This window comes from Melospiza melodia, chromosome Z (assembly GCF_035770615.1).
Source record: "Melospiza melodia melodia isolate bMelMel2 chromosome Z, bMelMel2.pri, whole genome shotgun sequence".
NCBI lineage: Eukaryota > Metazoa > Chordata > Aves > Passeriformes > Passerellidae > Melospiza > Melospiza melodia.
This window is the reverse complement of record NC_086226.1, coordinates 77,874,964-77,897,326: the sequence shown is the minus strand read 5'-3', so window position 1 is coordinate 77,897,326 and position 22,363 is coordinate 77,874,964. Positions and strand designations below refer to the sequence as shown.

Genomic DNA, 22,363 nt, shown 5'->3' with positions numbered 1-22,363 from the left:
GGGAAGGGACCATCTTAGGAATTTTCTGACCTGACTGCAAGGTTAGAAAAATATCCCTTATCAAGAGTAACAGTGCACGTGAATAAAAATAAGCAAGTCAGCCACAATCCATTATATGGATTTAAAAGACACAACAACAACAAAAAACAGGAGAACCCAAAAATCAGGGCAGTATGTCTGGCCACATGGGAAGCCTGCCACTCTCATCTGAAAGGTGGAAGGCAGAATCATGACTCACTGGCACCAGATTTGTGGATTTTTCTTGAAATGGTGCCTTGCTGCCCATAGCTCTCCCCTTGTTCTGGTATTACATGAAATTGCTTCAGCCAAACCTGCCAAAGGCCCTCTGCACCCTTCAGGAGCTCAGCTGTGAGGCAGCACAGAAGAAGACATCCAGTCTGATTGTGCACTATCTGCTTTGGAAAAGTGTGCAGAAATGGGAAGGGATTTAGAGCTCTGGAACACCACTCCAAGAAACAAGACTCAGTCAAGCAGTTCTGCGACCAGCCGAGCCCTGGCAAAGCAAGCAGATGTATTTATATTTCAGCCTCTAGATGAGGCAAAGTTATTTTCCACTGGCAAAGGCTAAAGTTCAGGGAAAAAAACCTGGAACAGGGCACTGGATGTTTCACTTAGCAGTTTTCAATGCATTTGCTGCTACAATTAATTAAATTTAATTAAGATGTTGACATGCCATGTACTGGGAGACTCAAGAAATCTAGTCCTGACCTTACTTACACGTGTTTTGTGATGTGTGCTGGTATTAATTATAAGTCCTGTTTGGTTTGCACAGCAGTGAAAAGCACTATTATTGAACTTCATCTGCACACAAATAGTGTGCTACTTTCTATAGATCAAGAACTGGTGGCCAGTAAAAAGAAATGGACTTATACCACAGCAGCATGACTGAGGAGACATTAGAAATCACATCCAGGTCTGTTTAGCCTGGCACGTTGCTGTTTCATTTTGACAGCTCAATATTCTCAAACACTAAAATTTTAAAAAGCTGTAATCTTGAATTACTGCACACAGCCATGGCACAAGGAAATTTATGAGGCTCCAAATCTGCCAGCCATATGAACAAAGAGCAGGGCTTTGCTCTCTACAACATGCCCAGGCCCAAGGGGTTATTTTCAAAAAAATAAAGGGCTACTCCAAAAATTAGTAATAGCAGCCAGGGCAATTTAGGACAGGTATTTCACATGCTCTCAAGAAGCCTCTGCTGTGTTTGAAGGCACAAGATGAAACTGTTCATCAGCCTGTTACATCACTCTGCTTTAAATTATGGCAAAGAGTTGAGCTTGTGTGTCTCTGCAGTTTGTGAGAGGAGGGCAGATCACCATCCCCTGACCACAAGCACACTGATTTTAAATTTGCAGGCAGTGTCTGTGGCCACGTGCTCTGCCCTCAGCTGAAGATCCCTCTGCACACAGCTCCTGCTGCTGCGCCGCGTTTTCTCACGCTCAGACACACAATTTCTGTGCGTCTGCTCTGTGTCTCTGCAGCTCTTTCTTATGGAAAGAGATGGGAGCATTCCAGCATGGTGCCTTGGAAATGCAGATTTATTTATTTATTTTTAATTTAATTTTTTTTTTTTTTGGATTCCATTGTCTTGCCCTCAACAGGAGCAGAGCTGGCAACACTTACCTGTGACACACAGAGCCCCACACGATGACACCACCATCAAAAAAAAAAAACCCAAAACCCCTTTCTGGGCAGAGATTAACATGAATGCAAGCTCTTGTTCTCACAAAGGATGAAAGAACATGGAAGCAGATCCTGTCAGGAGATCCATCCCATCCTCCTAGCAGTTTGCAGTATTTCCATTTACAACTAACTTTTGCTGCTCATGCTCTCAGAACTATTAATGAACATTTTAGTGTGAATTGAAAATAGGTACATTCAAACAAACAAGACAAAACACTCATGCAACTATATAGCAAACACCCACCATTTCCTTCTTGCAAGACAAAAAATACCTGTGAACTATCAGGAGAGCCAAAGAACATTTTACCACAACGGCAAGTTCGTTGTGTACATGAGCTGGACACTACAAACCACTATGTATAGTGCCCCTATACCATGAAAATCAGAAAAATAGCACTCATGACCAGTATTTTCTGGGAATTTTTTGTGTATGTCTGTAAGAAGAACACCCACAAACCAAAATATCATCACTCCACACGCCCCCAAGAAAACCCAAGAGCGCTTTACTTTTGGTTAGAAAAAAGAGACAGTGAAAACAGGTTTTTTTATGTATTAAAATACTGCCCAGCAGCAAAGACGGGTAGGGTAAAAAAGGCAGGATCTTTGAATGATGCATGTGTAAAAAAGCCTTCTCTGCTGACCCATCAAGAGTGGCACCAGCACCTTCTTACACTACTGCCCTGAGAGGAGCACACACGCTCTGAATGATTGTTATTAATTGCACTGAAGATGTTGTTATGCTTTCTGATGACACCAGAATTACAGCTGGCAAGGATGTGTCTGCCCAAAACATTCAGCACCTACTCCAGTTCCACTCCAGTTCTATGAAAAGCCTACCAGGCACCCCAAAAACACCTCTGGGATGTGCAGCTGAGTACTCCAGGCTAGGTCTGAAAGAGATGAGCCAGAGAAATCTGAATTCATTCACCTCTTTCAAGAATGGATGGATCCAGAAGAACAAAAGGAATGTTCTAAGGAAAGCCCATCAGGGAACAATTTTTTGCAGGGAAAAGAAGCATCACAGAGGTTCCACTGGGTTGCTGTTGCAGAGCAGCTCTGTTCATGCACTTTGCTGTTACAATCCAGCACCCTTCTCCCTCTTCCACATTTTCACAGAGCTCAACAATCCACAAGATGAGTCCTGCCAGCTCCCCAAACCACCCTGCTGTATTCCCTACTCCAACCACAGCATCCATTCACGGGCAGGAGCAGCTCCTTTCTGCAACCACTCCAATTACAAAGCCTGCTGCACACCCATCAGCCTACAAAACAAGCTCCCTAACAATGGGATGCAGCTTTTTGTCTGCCTCTCACCCCAGCCCAGGTTCAGTGCTGCCTCCCTGGAGAACTGGCTTTGATCATGGCTCATGCTGCAGGTTATTCACACACTCCAACAGACAAAATCCAGCTACTCCACACCACGTGAGCCCTTCCTAATACTCCAGTGCCTGCATTTCCTATTATTTCCTATTATTCCTATTATCATTGACCAGTTGTTTCATCTGGTCTTGCACACCACCTGCGACTCACAGGCCTGGGCCACGGAGGCAATGATTTATTGCCTTCTAAAAACCCAAAAAACCATGTGATGCCACAAGAGCAGCCACCATTAACCTGATCTGCAGCCAACTGTAGAATGTGAAAAAACTACTCAAAGCAGGTTATTCCTTCCTCAAGCAATGCTGAAAATGCTAACACTATTATTGTAACACCTGTACTTGTCTGATGAGCTCCCCAGTGGGTGGCTTCTATTATTGTCAAAGTGACTTAACCATTAACCCCATTTAAAGATGATCTAGCTAATTGGGACAAATTCGGCCTTGGTCTCAGGCTGTAATACAGGTCTAGGTAACAAAGTCAACCCAGTGAAATGCTGTTGTTAACAGAGACATCGTTTTAACTATTTCTAGGAAGAGTTCTTAAAGGCTGCAAAATTATCCTCTACAGGATGCAGCAGGTTTTCCTGAATTTTAACTCCACTAAACAAGAGTTTGAGCTCCTGGGATAAGGAAAATAATAAAAAAAAAAAAAAAAAGGTAACTGAACCATCCTTCCCAAAACTGAGTATTGTCCACACACCAACAACAAAAGACGGCCAGCACACAGGAAAGGCTTGGAGAGCCACTGAAAATTATTCTCCACTTTTTAAGTCAGCAGTGGAACATTTTATTTTAAAAGCAGAAAAAAAATAAAGCAGCAGAACACATTTCAAGATGTACTCAGCTTGCTGGATTAGCTTAAGCTAGCATTAGCGAAAAAACTCAGTAGTTGCACTGTTCCAGACAGCCCACTGACAAATAGGTTGTCTGGGAGCAGCTGGTCAAAATCTCGTGTTAAGATTCTGACTCTGACCCAAAAAGTGACTTGCTAAATCACAAAAATATTTTGCCTTTTCTTTTTTTCCTTCAATAAGGTATTTTTATGCTGATTTACTTATTTCAATTATTTTTAGCCGTTTTCTGAACTTCTTTTCTTCCACTCTTTCTGATTTCACTTTCGGTTTTTTTGCTGGGTTTTTTTTGGTAAGAAAGAAAGGAAGATAGGAGACCAAAAATGCTACAAAACGATTACACATAACATCTACCTCCCATCCTTAGTTCACCAGCTTCCCAAGAAAAACAGCAAACAACAAAATTCCTGCTGTTTAGCAGCTAGAACCACTCAAGCTTCTGGAAAATAAAAAAGTGTTTTCCCCTCTTCTAACACACCTTCCATACATTCCAGTTCTTTGAACATCTGCAAACATTCTCCTTCCATGTCAATGAACCTCATCCAGGAATTAAGGTTTGTTTCTTCCAAAGAAGAGCTCTCCTCTTAACTGGTAGGAAGTGACACCAGAAGATGCCTCATAGGTTGCCACTCAAAAAGCCTTAAAGCTTAATGTGATACCTCACACCACCTCTTCTATTTTCTCTGTTTAAGCATTGTCCCTCCCTCTGCTGCTTTCCAAGCATCTTCTACACACCCCTCCAGCACAAGGGGATCAACAGTTTTCAAAAGGAAAAGGAAACAGTGCTCAGGTTCTCCTTCCTGCAGCTGAATATCTGAAGGCACTTTTGGTATCCTCTGTACAACAGACAGCAACAGTAATTACTCTTCCTACTATTACTGGTTCACATTTTAAGCTTTATCATGCGGTTTCAAAAAAGTGCTCTACTCATGAAATTAGGAAAAAATTGTTCCCTGTGAGGATGGTGAGGCCCTGGCAGAGGTTTCCCAGAGAAGCTCAGGCTGCCCCATCCCTGGAAGACTCCAAGGTGAGGTTGGATGGGGCTTGAAGCAACCTGGGATAATGGAAAGTGTCCCTGGTCATGGTACAGGAGTGAAAGGAGATGATCATCAAGGTGCCCCTTCCAACCCAAACCACTCTATGATTCTGTGAACATAAAAGAAAATCAGGAGCATGGATGGGATTTGAACACCCCTTTCCTATGACTACAAATGGAAATTATGAGTCTGAAATATTTTCTACAATGTAAATCTCTGCTAGCAAAGCCAGCAGTGACATGTTCCAAAGTCAGCTGGTGCAGTGAGGGGACAAATAACTGTAGTATGAACTGGTGAGGACCTAAAGCAGATCACCTCCTACAACACCACGTTTAACTCTTGGGTTCTGATGCAACTTCTGGTTTCCTCTTAATGACAAAAGGAAGATGCTTTCGGTGCAAAGCTGCCTGCTGCCATTTGGTTTGCAATAAAAATATTAAGCGGCACCTTAGACAATTAAATTCTCGCTCTGAGGCACCTCTTACCATTAGAGTCCTCCACTTCTTCAGCAGGAGTGTGGTTCTTGGAGGTGTGGTGGGCGTGTGAGGCTGCAAGGTTGACAATGCGGGGTCTTGGTAGTGTCAGTGCTTTCCCATGCACTTTCAAGGAGTGCTCTTTCAGCTGGCTGATTGTCATGGTGGAAAATGAGCAGGAGGAACATTTGTAGGCATGTTCACCTGGGTGAGCGAAATACAGGCAAGTCATCAGCTCACAAAAGAAACAAAATGGGGCCCTCACACTTCTCTTACTGAACTTGGCAGTAAAATTCCCATGGACTCTTCAGAGAAAAGACTGATCCCAAAGGACACAAGCTGTGCATGTCTCCTTGTTGGAGCAGTCTGGAGTCTGTGGGTGTAGACACCTGCTTTGGACCAAAGTATCACTTTCTGGCAACTGCAGATCCTTGCACAGCGGCTGATGTCAAGAAAAACAGAGACCAGACTTTCAGCATGCCTGTGTTGCATGGTATGGGAAGAAAACAGACTCTGGGATGAAAATGGAGCAACTTAACCACAGCACTTCCAAACTGGTTTGGGAGCACAGCAACTAGAGATGGCGAGGTCGTTTGTTTCTGCATGCAGCACATCCAGCGTCATAATTAATGAAGCAAGAAGGACACTACAAAACTCTTAACAGAGGGCCCTCCACAAACAAAAAAGAAAGAAAGGGGGAAAAAATTTAAAAATAAAAGCATGTGGTGTAATTGCATTTGGGAAAGGTTACAGTTTTCCTTAAGAAAAACCTGCCATAAGGCAGCATCAATCTTCAAAGAAGCGGCAACCAAGTCAAGGCTGGTGAACACGGCAATGCCAAGTACAAAAGTGTCATCTACCAGGCTGTGTGGAAGTGTGTTATGAGAAACCACTAAAAGAAGAGAAAGAACAGAAGTAATGCGCAGTAGTGGGTTTAATTTTGAATACATTCCAAGCCACAGAGACAGCAAACAAGGGGAAACAAATCCTGATACAAGATTTGTTTTGCACGGAGGCATGGAGGCAACTGGAACACAAAGTGAAACTGTCCCAACACAAACAATGTGATATTATATACAGGTGCCAAGTTATTATTTTGGAAGTGCCACTTCCAGGTACAAGATTAACACTGGCCACATATGAGTTGTACAAAAGGTGCCAAAACTAATACAGAAGCAAAATATTCATGAACAGCAACAGAAGAACGAGAATTTTGGTAATGGATGAAGCAGAAAATGTTTTCCACCTCTTGACAAATCCAGCAAAGAAGGTTCTCAAGCAGCACCTTTTCCCACACCAGAAATAAGTGAACCAAATTAGAACATAAAAACACAGCAGCCATTCAGAGTAAGCACACCTGAAATGATTAGCAACCATCCTTCACAAAACTTCCACCCCTGTCCTCCAGAAAAACCATGCTAACCATCAGGACAAAATACAAACTCTTAGAACGCCCTATTTTGGTGCATCTGAAAAAGAACAGATCACTCAAAGAGTCTGAAGTGGTGAAACAAAAAACTCCCCTTTGTGTTTTTTCAAGTGACATTCCTGACCCGTGCATTGTACAAGTTACACATTTCCTTTTTGCAAACAGAAATACAACATTTCTTGAGTGGCACACACAACGAGTTGCTCAGTGGAACACAATAATTTAAGGACAAAAGATATTGCAAGGTGACAAGATACCAGTGGGATACAGATTTAGACCTCCATGGCTTTGTCAGTGTAAAGAGATTCCTGGATGACAACGTGCACCAAGCATGAACTTAAAAGCACCACAAGACATTAAAGCAAATAAAAGATGATTACATACCAAGCAGCCTGGACACACTAATAAATATGCCCACTATTCATTTCCAATGGACATCAAAGCATGAAAGGATGAGCCTGATTGCAGAGGAAAAGCTACAGTTTGGCCCAACAGAAGTCTTCTGCACTTTTTTTTGACTGCTAGTTTTGCATCTCACCAAGTGATCATATTAATACACATGCAAATAAATAAATGCAAGCATTTATGTAGTGGGTCTCAACACTTGATATGTACTCAAAGCACTGTGTTCCAGAATACACAGAAACTGAACAGGACCAATGCTCTCATCTTACAATCACCCATTTCTGCATTTCCAGAGTAATTGCTGATTAAGAAACTGGTAACAAGGATTCCTCAAAAACACAAGCAAAAACAAAAAAAAAAGGGAAAAAAAAGATAAAAGAACAGGTGAAAAAGTTCAGATGAAAACAACAGAGAGCCCGTTTAGAGCAACTGTAAACTGTTTTGCTCCATGCCAAAGGAGATGGCACACACACTGGATGAAAAACAAATGCCAGAAACACTGGTACCAGCTGTCACACAAGAACGGATTTTGTAGTTCACTGAATTTTGATCCACACCCAGAAAATGAGGCAGAGAGGCAGACTGAGTAAAACACTTCGGGATTCCGGATTTTATGGACTTTTAAAGATCTCCAGGAGAGTTCAGGGAAAATTCAGGAGGACTGAAGTTTTAAATTCTGAATAAATGCATAATGAGACGATTGACAATTGAAAAAAAAAAAAAAAAAGATAACATAAGAGAGGTTAGAGAGGTTCAGAGAACCACAGTGCCATTGAAAAACTGGGGAGTCTGAGGAAGCCAGACATGCTTGTTCAGTAACACATATTTCTGAATGACTGAGTCAAAACACACCAAAGCAAAGTTCTGACTGAAAAACATACAAGCAACTTTTCTGTGACGTGACCATCCACTTGGTAGAAATGGGACTGAGGCAGAAACATCCATAAGCCTTTGGAAACCCTATTACCCAAGTCACTGTGCAAGCACTATCTAGGCAACCATGAAATTGTGTTCTTGTAGAATGCAAAATATGGCCCTTCAAAGGGTGTCTGTCCACTAAACAAAGCTCAGAAGCATGAATTCCTAATAAATAAATCAATGAATTACATGAAGAGAACTGTGAAGATAATATTAGTTGCATGGTAACTTTGGGTCTGGCAGGTTCAAGCAAGGAGCCCAGCTGTGTAATAGCATAAAGAAAACATTACTTAATGGTTGGTGAAAATAAAGAACCATGGCTCCTCCACACAGGACGTGGGATTCTGTGAGCTGGAACTGCTGCATACAGTTGGATTTCCTAGAAGGGACAGAATGCCACGGTCCTCCCATACAAAAGGAAGGTGGTAAAAGTTAAGCTAATCTGTTTTATCCATCCAAGTACAGAGACTGGCACAAGCTCTCTGAAATCCAAAAAAATATACAGGAAACAAAGTACACAAGACCATCCACCCCTCCTGTATTTCTGTAGATGAAAAATGCCTTTGGATCAATGGCAACAATTTTTTATTGCATCAGCAGACAGCTACAAATTTCTTATGCCTTTTCTCCCCATCTGTCCACCTTCCTCCTCCATCACAGAGTAAGCAAATAATAAAAGGAGCATACTTGTGGGTCCTTTTTATCAGAAACCCCTGTTCAAGGAGTTTCTACTCACAACTTTTAAACAGCTGGGCTAGTTCTCACGTTTTCAGAGTGGTCACTATCCTATTATTTGCACCAGAGTGCATGTTTGGACTGCAAACCAAAAGATAACCTGTCAATGCAGGATGTGTGACGGTGCCAAGAGTCTACAGCCAGTCTAAGGAATAAAGATGAGGAAATCCTGAGTCTCACTTTTTAATAATCAAAGGTGCAACAATTTCAGGTGACCTACTCTGGGTGACACATCACCTTCCCAATTCCCTGTTCCTCAGAAGCATGTCTTGCCTGCTTGCTAGTATGGATTCCATACTAAAATACAGAGATTTGCAAGACAAATTTCCATGTTTTGTAACGCAATTTTGACATTCTCAGTCTGTTGCACGCAGGCTTGACTCCCAGGGTTTGCAGGGTTTGGTTTTAACAGAAAAGCCAACATTAGACTCTACCAAAAACCAAGATGCTGTTCACAGTCCCCAGAGTCACCTAAAGCATAAACAAAAATGCAAAGAGCAGAGCAACGCTCCCTGCCAGTTATGTTATGGCATCTCTGGTATAAGCGATGAAATCCACTTGGAGAGAAGCAGAAATAAGGAAAAAAAATATCATTCATGTAAGAGAAAAGAGAAGAAAAAACTTCTTGAAGTACCCATCAACTTCCCACTACCCAAACTCCCACTTAGCCCCACAGATTCCGTCGGCTGTCCAGCCACACATGCGGCCCTCGGAAAAAACCTTACCCAGCTCTGGTGACAAAACACGTGGTTCAACCCAGCACCTGTGACCAGCCACAAGAGCACAGTGGGCCATTTCAGCTGCAGGACTGAGAGGGCAGGACTTACCAGCGTGAGCCTTGAGGATATGGGTTTTCAGGCGGCTGTTGTAGGAGGACTTGAAGGGGCAGAGCTTGCAGCGGAACGGCTTGTGGTGCCCGTGGTGGGTCTGCATGTGGCGGTCCAGGCTTGAGGGGAGACAGAAAAAGGGAGACAGAAAAGGGTCAATTTTGTTTCAGCTGCGCCTTCAGAGGCAGAGCAAAGCGCTCTGCAGCAACAGCAGTGCAAGTAAAGGTCCTTTCTCACACTCTCTCTTCAGCAAATTCAACAGGTCTGCTCGCACAATGAGTCAAATCGAGTGTCAAGGAAAGGAGGAGAGCTGACACCAATTCTGTGTATGCAGAGAGCAAGCCAGCTAAATAAACTTATAGGGCAAGATTAGTATAAATTGAGTTATGCATGATCCAGACTGAGAGGACCAGCTGAAGAAACATGAAACAGGCAAGAAATTATTTTCTTATTAAATTGTCATTAACACAATTTTTCTCCTGCCAAACATTTTTTTTTTTTTTTGTGAAAATATGTATGTCCCCTCTCGTCCTGGTGATCAAGAGTAAAAAAAAAAAAAAAAAAATTTTTTTTGTTGACCAGCTTTACAGAGGAAGCCTTCTTTTGGTTAGAGCAGCAAAAGCAGATTAGAGATCCTGCTCTGGGGAGGGTGCCAGCAGGCTACAGTTGATGAGTTCCAGGATTAAAAGGCAGCAGAGTTTCAGAAGCAGCAGTGTAGGAGATTCTACATGAAGCTCAGCAGGAGAAGAAGGGGTGGCAAAGACCAGCCTCTACTTTCTTCAGGGAAAATGGAACTACCAACAGCCTGAATACTGTGAAGTGATCAAAAACTGCTCTCGACACAATTTGTCCTAGCAGCTCAGTAAAGTTTGGAGGAGAAAAAAGGATGCTTCCCACATCTTCTAACAGAAGATCAAATTCATTCTAACTGAGTGAATCCTGCAGAGCTCTGCAGTTCCTATGCTGCGGCTGACAGACATGAATTCACTGTCTCTGGGTGGCAGGCAGGTAGTCTGAGCCCAAGCTGTAAATATTTCCAGTACAGCCCTCTACTTTGGACACATTTATGCTTTGTGATCTGGTCTCAGCTTGAGTCATCTCATGCACAGTGATGGAACAACAACGGGGCAGAGACACTGCAGGAGCTGGAATTCGCCAAAACTGCCCTCCACCCCCACCTCAGTCCTAGATGTATTTCAGGCGTAGCTCTTTTCATTTGTCCCAAATTGTCCTGCTCTTTCACAGAGTATCAACATGTAGCTCAAATAGCAGTTGTTCCAGCCCTGTCACACTACACAAGATTTCACGTGATCTTCAGTCCCACACTGACAAGAGCCCGAGCCAGAAAATCCCTGTTTACGAGAGCTAACACTGAAGCCTGTGTATTCAAACATCTGATAACAGCAAAAAAATAGAAAATGAACTTGCATCTCCTCTCAGGGTCACTTCATACAAATGCAACCTAGCAGAAATCCAGGATGGAGTTTGGGACAAGACAACATACACAGCTTTTCCAGAGAAATGGGGGAAAACGTCTCCTAAATGAGTAAGGCTTTGAAGACTCGCAGTGAATACTTCATAAAACAAAACTTGTTTTAAACAGCCTCCAGGGCATGAGATTACTTAACAATTAAAGCAGACTGCCAAAGAGGTATGTAATACATATTAAGCTATTATAAATATACATACCTTAAGGTATTCAACATGGCAGTAATTAAAACTGTATTCACAACCACACAGTTTGCCAGCTGCACTCTGGCAGAAGGAGATTTTATAGTTTTGGTCAGATTTAGGAGAATTGTGGGCTGTTTAAACATTTGGCTTGGATTCCTTCACCGACCTAATCTCCCAGGGGAATAATTGCATCAGAAACAAAAATAAAAAGAAGCAAACAACTTCAACAACAGAGACCACACCTATCATCGCGTTAGGTGGTGAGCTCTTCCCAGCCATCCACCACTTTTTGATTCAACCATCCTGCAGCTTCTGGGACGTGACTTATACTCAGCGGGAAACAGAGTGACCAGGCACCAAACTCAACAAAAGTCTGATTGTTGAAGCAAGTTTACCAGGCAAACAGCAAGCCCTGCAGGGGCTCCCCTCACTTGCCAGCCTTGCCAAGGCAGGGTGGGATACACCCAGCACGCACATCCTTCCCCCAGGTCCCTCTCCTAGCCTTGGCTGCTCAACCCTGTGGACCTTCCCAACTGTGGCATCAATTTGCAATGCTGTGACACCAGCAAAAACTTTGCTTTTTAACACAAGGAACTAAAAAATGTCTTTTCTTCCACCTGCATTTGATTGCAAAACGGTGACATCATCACCAAATTCAAGACTGCTGCATCAAATGAGCACCTGGATCTGCCTCCTTTTGTCAAAACAGTGAACAAGCAGCTCTCTCCCCAGAAATTAAGAGGAAACACAGACCTGTCAATCAGATCCAGGGCGCCACTGGAAAAATGTATCACAAAACTCATTTTTTGGGGGGGACATATATATTTTTATTATTAAAATAATTTTTATAACTATCAAACTTTAAGCTAAGTCAAATCTCAGGGAAACAAATGATAAGAAATGTGACTGTTATTATGACCATATATCAGACAAGGAAGCAGGATGAGGAAGTCACTCATTCCACACACTGTTATGAATTTGAATTATTTGACTGAAATTGCATGCCATAATTTAGAAAAAAAGCCTGATTTAAGGTAAATTTATGACACTGTTTCAACACTAGAAAATGAAAACAGCCCACAAAAAAAGGAGCAATTACAAACAAGGTAGCAGAAGTTTCTTAAATGTGCAAGATTAACTTTTCTCTTTTTGGCTTGTTAATTCTCATGCATTTTGACAAAGGTTGCATAAGTGGTGGGGCTGCACTGTTTGCATACTGAAATAATCCTTATTCTTTGGCTTGCATGCAAAAAGAAGGCTGACACAAATTCAGGAGCATATAAAGCTTCAATCTTTTACAAACAGCCAATCATAACGGCCAAATACTTTGCAGCGTGGAAAATAACGTAAACACCACGAGAAAAGTGTGGCTCAACATCAATTCAAGTGAGCCCTCCTTCAGCGTCAGCCCACAAACCAGCACCGCTAACTGGCGATTCTTTAGGAAACCAAAAAATAATTTAAAAATTTAAAAAAAGAAAAAAAAAAAAAAAAAAGAAAAAGGAAAAAAAAAAAAAGAGCAAAAGCCACAACTTACTTGTGCCTGAAAGCAGAGACAAAGGAGCAATACTGGCAGCTGTACTTGTCTTCCCGGGCAAACATGGCCAGAGCCAAGTGACTCCTCTCGTGGGACCGCAGACCCTGCATAGACATCAAAACCCGGTCACACTGGCTGCAGTAGTAGCCCCCAGGCCTGGCTTCATCTTCCAGGGATGCTCCATATTCAGCTTCTGTAAATTCCACCATGCCAGGGTCTTTGGCTCCCTCAAAACCCTCCATCAAAGTTGTGTTTGAAGGATCTTCAGCTTCCTGCTAAAAAAGACATATCCCCCCAGAGCCATCAATTCTCTCTCTCCCTTCTGCCCCTCAGTCTTTCCCCTGTGTTCACCAGAACGTCCAGGCTTCCCACTGCTTTATTTCTCTAAACATATCCCTACACAAGCTCCACATCAGTGGCTTTCTGGAAAAAAATGACCTATTCTTTGGAGAGAAAAACATAATTACATCTATTATGTACATGCATGCATATGTAAAAAAAAAAAATCTCATTCCTCGAGCAAGTTTGTGTCAGATCATGCAAAAAGCCAAGAAACCTATGTTTCCATAGTCTTGGTGTGAATCTTCTAAACTTGATCAGATAATAATTAGTAAGTTACAGAGAAGTTAATTTTAGTTTATTTTGCTCTAGCTGACTGTAGCTACCCTGCAGACTAACACAGCTGTCTACTCTTTAGCAGACTCTGTTCATCAAACTCTCAAGAAACAAGCTGGTAGACTAAGACTCTAGAACCCTCTAAAAATATAGAGCAAACAGAAAGAGTCCTTTTTTTAATTCTCTTTCATAACCTTCCTTTCCCATTTCTAACCAGAGCATGCATTTGTGCAGCTACTTAAATACCCTGTAAGAGGCATTTCCAGCACATTCTTTAGGCCATGGCTTTCAGCTTTTGTTCCCTGATGCAAGATTTTATTTACTCAAAGGAAAGCAGTGACCCTACACAAGCATCACTTGAGAACTGAGAAGAGGGAAAGGACTCTTAGGAGAGAAGCATCTGAATCTGTCAGGAGCACCAGGTGAGAAGGCAAGGAAAGGTCAGTGGTAGGGCAATGAAAGCTCTCTTAGGTGGGGAGAGTTAGGCTGTGGAGGACAGGGCTTCATCACAAAAAGCAGATTATGTCACCAAAAAAAGGCCTTTCACTCATGCAGCAGGAGCCTCTGACAAGAGCTAATTCCCGCAGCCCTGCTTCACTTTCACTTCCCCTGCCAATAAACATCCTGGAAATCGGACTTTGGAACACCACCTGTCCTTGGAGATGTCGCAGGAGGCACCCCCTTTCCATGGGGAGAAAGGAACAACACGTTTTCACCTAATCACCTGGAGGGGATCACTGGCTCAGCTGGCCATTGAATGCTTTGTCTGGAGCCAGCGTGCAAATTCCATGTGGAAAAGTGCACCACAAGCAGCTTCACACATTTGTATGTGCACACTTCCTCTTCCTAAAATAAAAATCATACACATACAGAAAAAAAAAAAAAAAAAAAGGAAACAAACTACTCTTTTTGAGCTTAACTAAGTAGAAATGTAGCCCATAAAGCAACTGAGAGAAAGATTCCCACTCATAAACCATCTTTAGGTCATCAAGGACACCAACTCCTTTGTGGCTGGGAAGAAATGAGAATTAAAGAGTCTTCGTGCCCCTGGATCGAGAGTGAAAAGAAGTTAAAAAACATCTTGAAACGAACCAAACGCACTTCAGAAACTCAGTGTTAGATTAAACCATCATGCTGAACTGGAATGCCCAGTTCAAAACCCATCCAGCTTCACAAGAGCCCTCCACAGGTTATCAACGAGGCCTTTATTTTAAACAATACAAGTAGTTTCAGTGCCTTTCAGTCACCTTTCAGGAATTCTTACCTTTACAGTGGCCGACACAGAGGAGACATTCCCGTACTGGACGTGCTTGCGGAGGTGATTACAGATGGCTCTGAGTGTTGGATGGACTTCCACGCAAAACTTGCACTTGTAGCCAACCACCTTCCTCTCCTTGAGCTTTGAAACATCCTCCAAGTGTCCAAAAGCCTGTTTGAGCACACAAGCACAAGCCACTGAAGCAGGTTTTGCCACCTCATTTTTCAGGAGCACAGACCAGACTTTGGACCTGATGTTACACTTGATGTCCAGTCTTGCAGAACTGCAATGTTAATTTCTGCTGAGATCATTAATTTCTACAAAGTACGTGGACAAGACATCCATGCAGAAGAAACATTCATTTTATGGCTAACAGTGGTCCTCTAGACCATTCTGGTTTGGCCTGAAACTGTGCCTCCTCCTCCTCCTCCACGACACCAGAACTTCCCCAACTTCTGTGCAAAGCTTTTCCTGCGCAAGTGCATTTTTTCAAACTGAAGCAGAAGGAAGGGGGTAAGTGGGCAAGAAATGGAGAAACAATTTGGTCCTCTCCTTATGAGGCACCTGCCCAAAGCTCCTGTCACCAGACAGATCCGTGTCAGGCTAACCCCGAGTGCTCAATGAGACAAAGGACTGAGAGAGAGAAGGCTGAGAAGAAAACTGGTGCGTTATTCAGAGGGACATGGAAGAAGGGGATGGGACATTTTATAGAGAATCTGAAAGTACATGGCAGCCTTGCCACAAAAGAACAAGCGAGTGTCAGACACAGATGGCCCTCCAGAAGCGTGGGAGGGAGGAAAGAAGATAAAGAAAATACTGAAGGAAGCGGTAGGAAGGAACAAGGTTTCCTACAGAACCTAGGGAGGATGGATGAGGAAATTAAAGCAGGATGTGTAATTGACTTATGGAGCTCACTGGCACTCTGAGTCATTCATTAGCCTGTGGTCATTTGGCTGTCAAAGAGAACATGCAAGTGGGCATTGGTGGGCTCCCTGGTGGGGAGCAGGGGGCAGAGAAAGAGACCAGACACACAAATCCTTACCCTCTCTTGTTTGAAATCTGCAAAAGCACCATCTGCATATTTCTGCTTGCTCAAAAGCTGCTTCCTCCTCTCCTGACGTTTGGCACGCTTCTGGAATTCCTCATTGTGACCATTCAAGTGTGCAGTCAGCTCTGCCGTGCTATGCAATTTTGTATCACAGTGCTTGCACTGGTAGACGGGGCTCTGAGAGCGGGTGCCGCTTCCAAGTATGGAAAAGTCCCTCTTCAAATCCTTGCTGTGGTGGTCAGTGTAATGCATGCACAGCAGCTCCGCCGTGCTGAAGGACAGCTTGAAACATTTAATGCACCTGAAGGGAAGCCACTCGATCTCCTGAGCCTCAGCCTCCACCTCAGGCTTTTCAAAGTCGTTCCTCTCCTCGGCTGGGGCCGGTTTCTCGTGCTCATCAGCGTACACGGCAGTGAAATATCCCCCCAGCTTGCTGGCGTGCTGCTTCTTGGGGAAAACACCGGGGTGACGCTTCATGTAGTGGGACACGATGCCCTTCTTGCTGAAGGACTGGAAGGAACAGAGCGAGCACTTCTTCTTCTCCACAGCCCTCCTCAGCTCCTCGCTGAGCTGAGGAGTGTCGTCCTTGGGAGGAGATGGAATGATCACTTTATTGGGTTTGTCGCTTACTGTCCTGGAGGCTGCCAGGCAGTGGGTGTAGTAAGCATCAATGTCATGTCTTTTCTGGTAGTGTGCCGCGAGCCCTTTGCGGATGGGGTTGGTGTAGGAGCACAGGGCGCACTTGAAGAGGTTGTTCTTGCCCTCCGGCTGCGCCCGGACGTTGTTGTGTTTGATGCGGTAGTGTCTTGCTATCCCCTTCCGGGTGGAGCAGAAATATTTACAGAGCTGACACCGGAAAACTGTGTGAGACACTAGGTGAGAACTGGAGAAATGAGGCGCCGGCATGGAGACCTCCCCAACGTCCTCAGCAGCAATTTCTGGGGAGGCCTTGATTTCGGTCACCATGTCTGGCTCCACTGAGGCAGACACCTTTGGCGGTGACTGGGCAAAAACGTCGAACTCGGGCTGGTTGTGGTACTTCTCATAGTGGATTTTCAGCTTCTCGAGGGTTCCGTGCGTGTAGGGGCAGAGTTTGCAGCGGTAAGCACCATAGCCCTGCTTGAAAATCCTGCTCGTCTCTTCCACGTCGTTCTGAGCTATGTCAGTCGACTGCTCCACGTCGTGCACAAAGTCCTCAGCAGTGACTTTCACTGATGGGTGACGCTTCTGGTAGTGTGTGAGGACACCATGAATGCGTGTGTTAATGTAGGGGCAGTGCCTGCACTTGTACACAGCCCCTGGGTTAATGTCTATATCCTGAGCAAAGTCTGCTGCCTTCACTTTCATGCCAGGATGCTTTTTGCCGTAATGTGTCAGGAGGCCGTGCAGGTTGTTGTACTCAGACTGGCACACTGTACACTGGTATGGAGTGGAGGAGATGGCAGGATTTGCAGAAGCCAGCTGGACAGTTTTCTCATGGGAAAGGCTGGGATCCTCTGCACACTCTGCATCCTGATCCATCTGTGGTGTTGCTAGCTGGTCTTCAGATTCCATCCTGACCCCACCTTCATCGGGCTGTGGCATGGTTTTCTCAACAGTATCTTTCTCCTTGATGATATCTAACAACACAGATTCATCTCCATTCATGGCCCAAGGGTGAAATGCTTGGTAGTGATTGGTAATATCCCAAATAGAAGATGCTTCAAAAATGCAGTCTCTGCATTTGTAGGTCTTCATTTCTGTTGGCATCACTAGGGCAGGAGGGGAAGGATCGGGACCCGCCCAGAGTTTGGTGGCCATGTAGGTATAATCAACATAATGCTCGGGATGCCTCCTTTGGTAATGCACAAGCAAGCCACTCGGCTCTGTGTGTGAATAAATGCACCATTCACAGTGATAACCAGCTTCTATCAAGCCATCCAGAAACGCCCACCTCAGGATGGATGTCACCGTGGCCTTCAGACTTGGGTGGTCCTTCTTGATATGCTTCCTCAATGCATAGAAGTAAGGGGAGGTGTAGCTGCACTGCCTGCACTTGAGGGCTCTCAGCTTGGACTTGTCCCGCTCGGCGCCGGCGGCGTGGGCGGGCAGGCTGCCAGCCGATTTCTTCTGCCCGCGGTCACAGAGGCTCCTGATGGTGGCCGTGTGCTGCCTGATCACGTCGGCGTTGGCCTTGAAGTCGCGGTGCTTCTTCTGGTAGTGGATGAGCACGCCCTTCACCGTCCTGTTCCCGTAGTCGCAGTGCTGGCAGAAGAACATCTCGTTCTCCGGAGGGTTCACGGAGCCCTCGCGGCCCAGCTGCTGCATGGACACCGGCGGCCTCTGCATGCCCGGGGGCAGCTCCCCTGCCCTCATCATGGCTGCGGTCGGCGGCGCCTGCCTGATGTACTTGGCCGTGACCTTGATCTCGGGGTGCCTCTTCTGGTAGTGGACGAGCACCCCCACGACGGAGCGGTTGCTGTAGGAGCAGTGCTTGCAGTAGTAGAGCTCCGTAGAGAGGTCCGGCGGTGGTGGAGGGGGTGGTGGAGGCTGAGAGCCCAAGCTGGAGAGTTTCGGGGAGATGGGAGCCCCCAGCTCAAAGGACATTTGGGCCAGGGCAGAGCCCCTGTCAACAGAGACTACGCGCATGGTCTTCTGGATCCTGAAATACGAGGCCTTTTCTTCGGGGTGCTTTTTCTGGTAGTGCACCAGAACTGAATGCATGTTAGGGCTTGCAAATGAGCACACGTCACAGTCATAAACAACCACAGTGTTGACTGAAGGTTCCTTCTGATTTTCACATTCAGGACTGAAACTCTTGGTGGCACTTTTGTTAAAACCAGCTGGCACACCAGTCCCGCGAGCCACGGGGGTGGAGGTTGCCATAGTTTTTGGAGCAGAATTCAAGATCTCTCTCAGTGTCTGAGACTCTGTGTTCAGCCCTTCTTGCTGCTCGACAACATAGCTCGAAAATATCATTGCATTGTTAATTTTCACTGTGGGATGCATTCTTTGGTAATGTGGCATCAGGCTTCTAACATTTGGGCTTGTGTAAGAGCAGAAGCGGCAGCGGTAAATCAGATCAGAATGATCAAAGTTCAGTACATTCATAGCTTCAGGATGATGCTCCCCATAATGCTGCTGCAGGTCTTCAAAATTTGTGTAGTCGATGTAGCACTCGAGACACCGGTACACTGCGCTGTGATCATTGGGATCCAGGATGTACCTAAAGCTGAATTTGATGTAGGGGTGCATGCGCTGGTAGTGGGTGCTAACACTCCTGGCAGATTTGTTGCTGAAATCACAGTGTTTGCAATAGTAAAGCCTGCCAGAGTCGCTGAACTCAGAGTTCTCGTTGTTCTGGTCGGTACCGTACATGTTGGACTGGCTGCCCAGAACAGAGGCATTAGGGCTCTGATGGTCCTTCATGCTGACAGCAGAGTAGTAGTCCTCCTCATCCTCAGACAAAGTGAGCTCAATCTCCGCCCCATTGGTGGAATTGTAGTCGTGCTGCATGCTCCTGAAGCTCGCCTCCTTCTGGGAATCATTAGCCTCCCTGCCCCACATTTGCTGGGGTGCGTAAGAACTGGAAACCTCCATCATTGGTTCTGTTTGTTCTTCTTCTCTGTCCAACTCCACCTCTATCTCCACCTCATTGTCCTCCTCCTCCTCCTCATCATCCTCCACGTTAATCACAGCATCCTCCTGCTGTTTGTTTTGGCTGATCTTGCTCTGCAGGTTGCTCGCTATTTCGTCAATCCTAGTTCTCTTTTTCACGGGAGAGAGATCCAAAGGGAAGTCATTTGAGACCTTCCTGGGGGCTTTTGCAACAAAGTTATTTTTAGATGAGAGCCCAAGGATGGAGGTCTGGCTCTTCTTCACCGTGCTGGCAGAGGGGTGAGCATCTGCCTCGCTCTCCTGCGGTGCGTTTGACGGCGGCCCATCGTATTTTGGCAAGTTGTCACAGAAGGAATGCTTGTGCTGCTGATGAACTCGGAGGCCCTTCAAAGTGGTGGTGGAATAGTTGCACAACGTGCACTTGTATGGATGCTGTGAATGGGGCTGGGGCGACTGCTGCTGCTGCTGCTGCTGCTGCTGCGGTTGCGGCTGCGGCGGCTGCGGCTGCACGGGTTCCATCATCCCGGCCGACTTCCTGCCGTTGATGTTCCCGCCCTCGTAGGACACCGTGCTGTCGTTCAGGGACGAGGCAATGCTCTCAGCCTGGGAGTTCATGGTGTCCCAGTCGGATGTTGCTCCCGTGTGGCACTGCTTGTGGGCACCGAGCTTCAGGGAGCTCTTGCAGGTGAAGGGGCACTCGTCACACTTGTAGACAGCCGTCTTCCCAGACAGGTGGATGTTCTCGATGTGACGGGAAATACTTCGGCGGTGCATCGTCAGGAAAGGGCAGAAAGGACACTGGAACCTGTTCATGTATCTCCTGAAAGGAATCCCCTTTGTTTCCAAGAGTTTGTTGCCATCAGATCCCATCAGCTGCTCTGCAGACATTCCTGAGGTCTGGTGATCCATGGAGTTTAAGCCATTCTCGCTGTCCATTTCATTTAGCTCTTCATCTGAGCTGGAGTCATTTAGCATACTGCTTGTTTCCAGGTCAGCAGAAGAATTCGTCATATCAGCAATTCCATAGCGGGATCTGTCAGACAAATTAACCATGCCCGAGTTGTGAGGTGACTTAGGCTTCATTTGAGGGTAAGACACAGAAGAAAACTTCGAAGATGTAGAAGAGTTGGGCCTGATGAGTGAATTGCCCATAGATCCCCTGAAGTTTGAGACATTAGCACTCGACATCTCACGTCCTGTAGTGTTCATGGACATGTAATTCGAGTTTGGAGAGGCACTCTGGGCACTCTTACTCTGCACCTCGGGTGCGCTGGTTCCATCCTGCTGCTGCCTCAGGCTCGACAGGATTTTCACCATGCTGCGGTGCTTCTTCATCATGTGGTCACACCAGCGCTCCCTCCGAGGTGTCTGGTAGCTGCACCACTCACAGCAAAAGTTGCCCCTAGACTTGGTCAGGGGCTTGACCATCGACTCCAAAATGCTCCGCTCCACCACCTCTGCCGGCAGCTCCTTGCAGGGTTCCTGCACTGGCACAGAAGCAGACGTTGATTCAGACACAGCAGCAGCAGCAGCAGCAGCAGCAGCAGGAGCTGAACTCTCTTTCAGGTTGTTTTTGTGATACATTTTCTGGTGCTTAATAATCCTCGCACGCCTGGGTGACTTGTAGGTGCAGAACTGGCAACTGAAAACTTTACCAAACCCTTCATGCATCATGATGTTGTAATTTAGGGAACTAGAAGCTGGTGGCCCCACTGAGCTCCCCCCAGCCTGTGCTCCATGAACCTTCCGTGTGTGCTCTATGAGGAGGTTTTTGGAACGGAAGTAACGCACACAGAACTTGCACTGGAAAAACTTGCTGGTTGGTTTAGGGTTTGGAGCCATATGCTGGCCATAGAAAGTCTGGCTCTGGCTATAGTAACTTCCAGTCCCCATCTGACTTGTTGCATTTTGCCCTAAAATGAAAATTAAGGTGTATATGTAAATTTGTAAATAAAATATAATTTAAAAAAGGCTTTTCCTTCACCCACCCTGTATGCTTAAGAATGTAACCACACCCTGAACTGACAACAACCATTACAGTATTCCCTCAGTTGCTTATGGTAATATCTACAGACCTGGCAATGGTCAGAAAAGTGACCATTATGCATAATTTCTACATATACATGACTGTGGTGTATAGTTTTGGGTGGATAGTTTCCAAAATGACCTTCTTGGGGGGGAAAAAATAAAACTAGTTTCAGTTTGAAAACTAACTAAAGTTGTAATTTTGAGGTGGTTCATGGTAGTGAAGAACAACCATGAAAAGCTGAAAATGAAAAATCTGTATGAAGAACCCCATGAAAAGAAGCTGGGAAATAAAACCATCCTCCATGCTTGCATTTGCAGGGAAAAAAAAAAAAAGCCATGGTCAGAGCCAGTATGGCTGATGCCAGATATCTGCTTTGCTGACACAGCCATAAAGATAATGCAGATTTTTAAGCCACAATTAAGGCAGAAATCAAAACACACTGAAATAAGACACATGTAAAATAGGGGGGTAAGAGCTGAGATCTTAAGAGCTGAGATCAGTCTTGGAGTTGAGATTTACCTGCTATGTCATCTGCAATTGCGAATTCATCCTTTACAGAAGAAAATTCAACCTCGGTCTGGTTGCTGGCGTTGATGGAACCAGACCTTGGCTGGGTAGGGCTCTCCTCAGAGACATCAGTTGGCTGCAGGAAAGCAGTATGAACATCCTGAATGTGAGCTTTTAGGTCTTCGTAGGATGGAGCTCGAAAATCGCAGCCATCACACTGCAGGACCTCCATGGTTCAGGATGATCTTTTACATTAGAAAAATCTGCAGGAGAAACACGAGAAGGAGAAGAACGATATGAGTTTACAGCAGCTTTTGGAACAAATCCTGGGAACACC

General features: G+C 45.1%; 1 protein-coding gene across 5 annotated transcripts in view; it reads right to left on the bottom strand.

Moving 5' to 3' along the window:
* Positions 1–22,363, bottom strand: part of ZNF462 (zinc finger protein 462) — an 87,954-nt gene that overhangs the window by 26,443 nt on the left and 39,148 nt on the right. For 2 of the 5 annotated variants that reach the window (XM_063181127.1, XM_063181128.1), the window contains exons 2-7: positions 22,039–22,289; positions 15,888–21,403; positions 14,852–15,016; positions 12,973–13,247; positions 9,762–9,880; positions 5,460–5,651 (exon numbers count right to left, since the gene is read on the bottom strand). In XM_063181127.1, the coding sequence (XP_063037197.1) occupies positions 5,460–5,651; positions 9,762–9,880; positions 12,973–13,247; positions 14,852–15,016; positions 15,888–21,403; positions 22,039–22,258 (6,487 nt within the window). In that variant the 5' untranslated portion in view covers positions 22,259–22,289. The remainder of the gene's footprint in view (positions 1–5,459; positions 5,652–9,761; positions 9,881–12,972; positions 13,248–14,851; positions 15,017–15,887; positions 21,404–22,038; positions 22,290–22,363) is intronic. The other 3 variants (XM_063181129.1, XM_063181131.1, XM_063181130.1) reach the window with 3 other exon arrangements.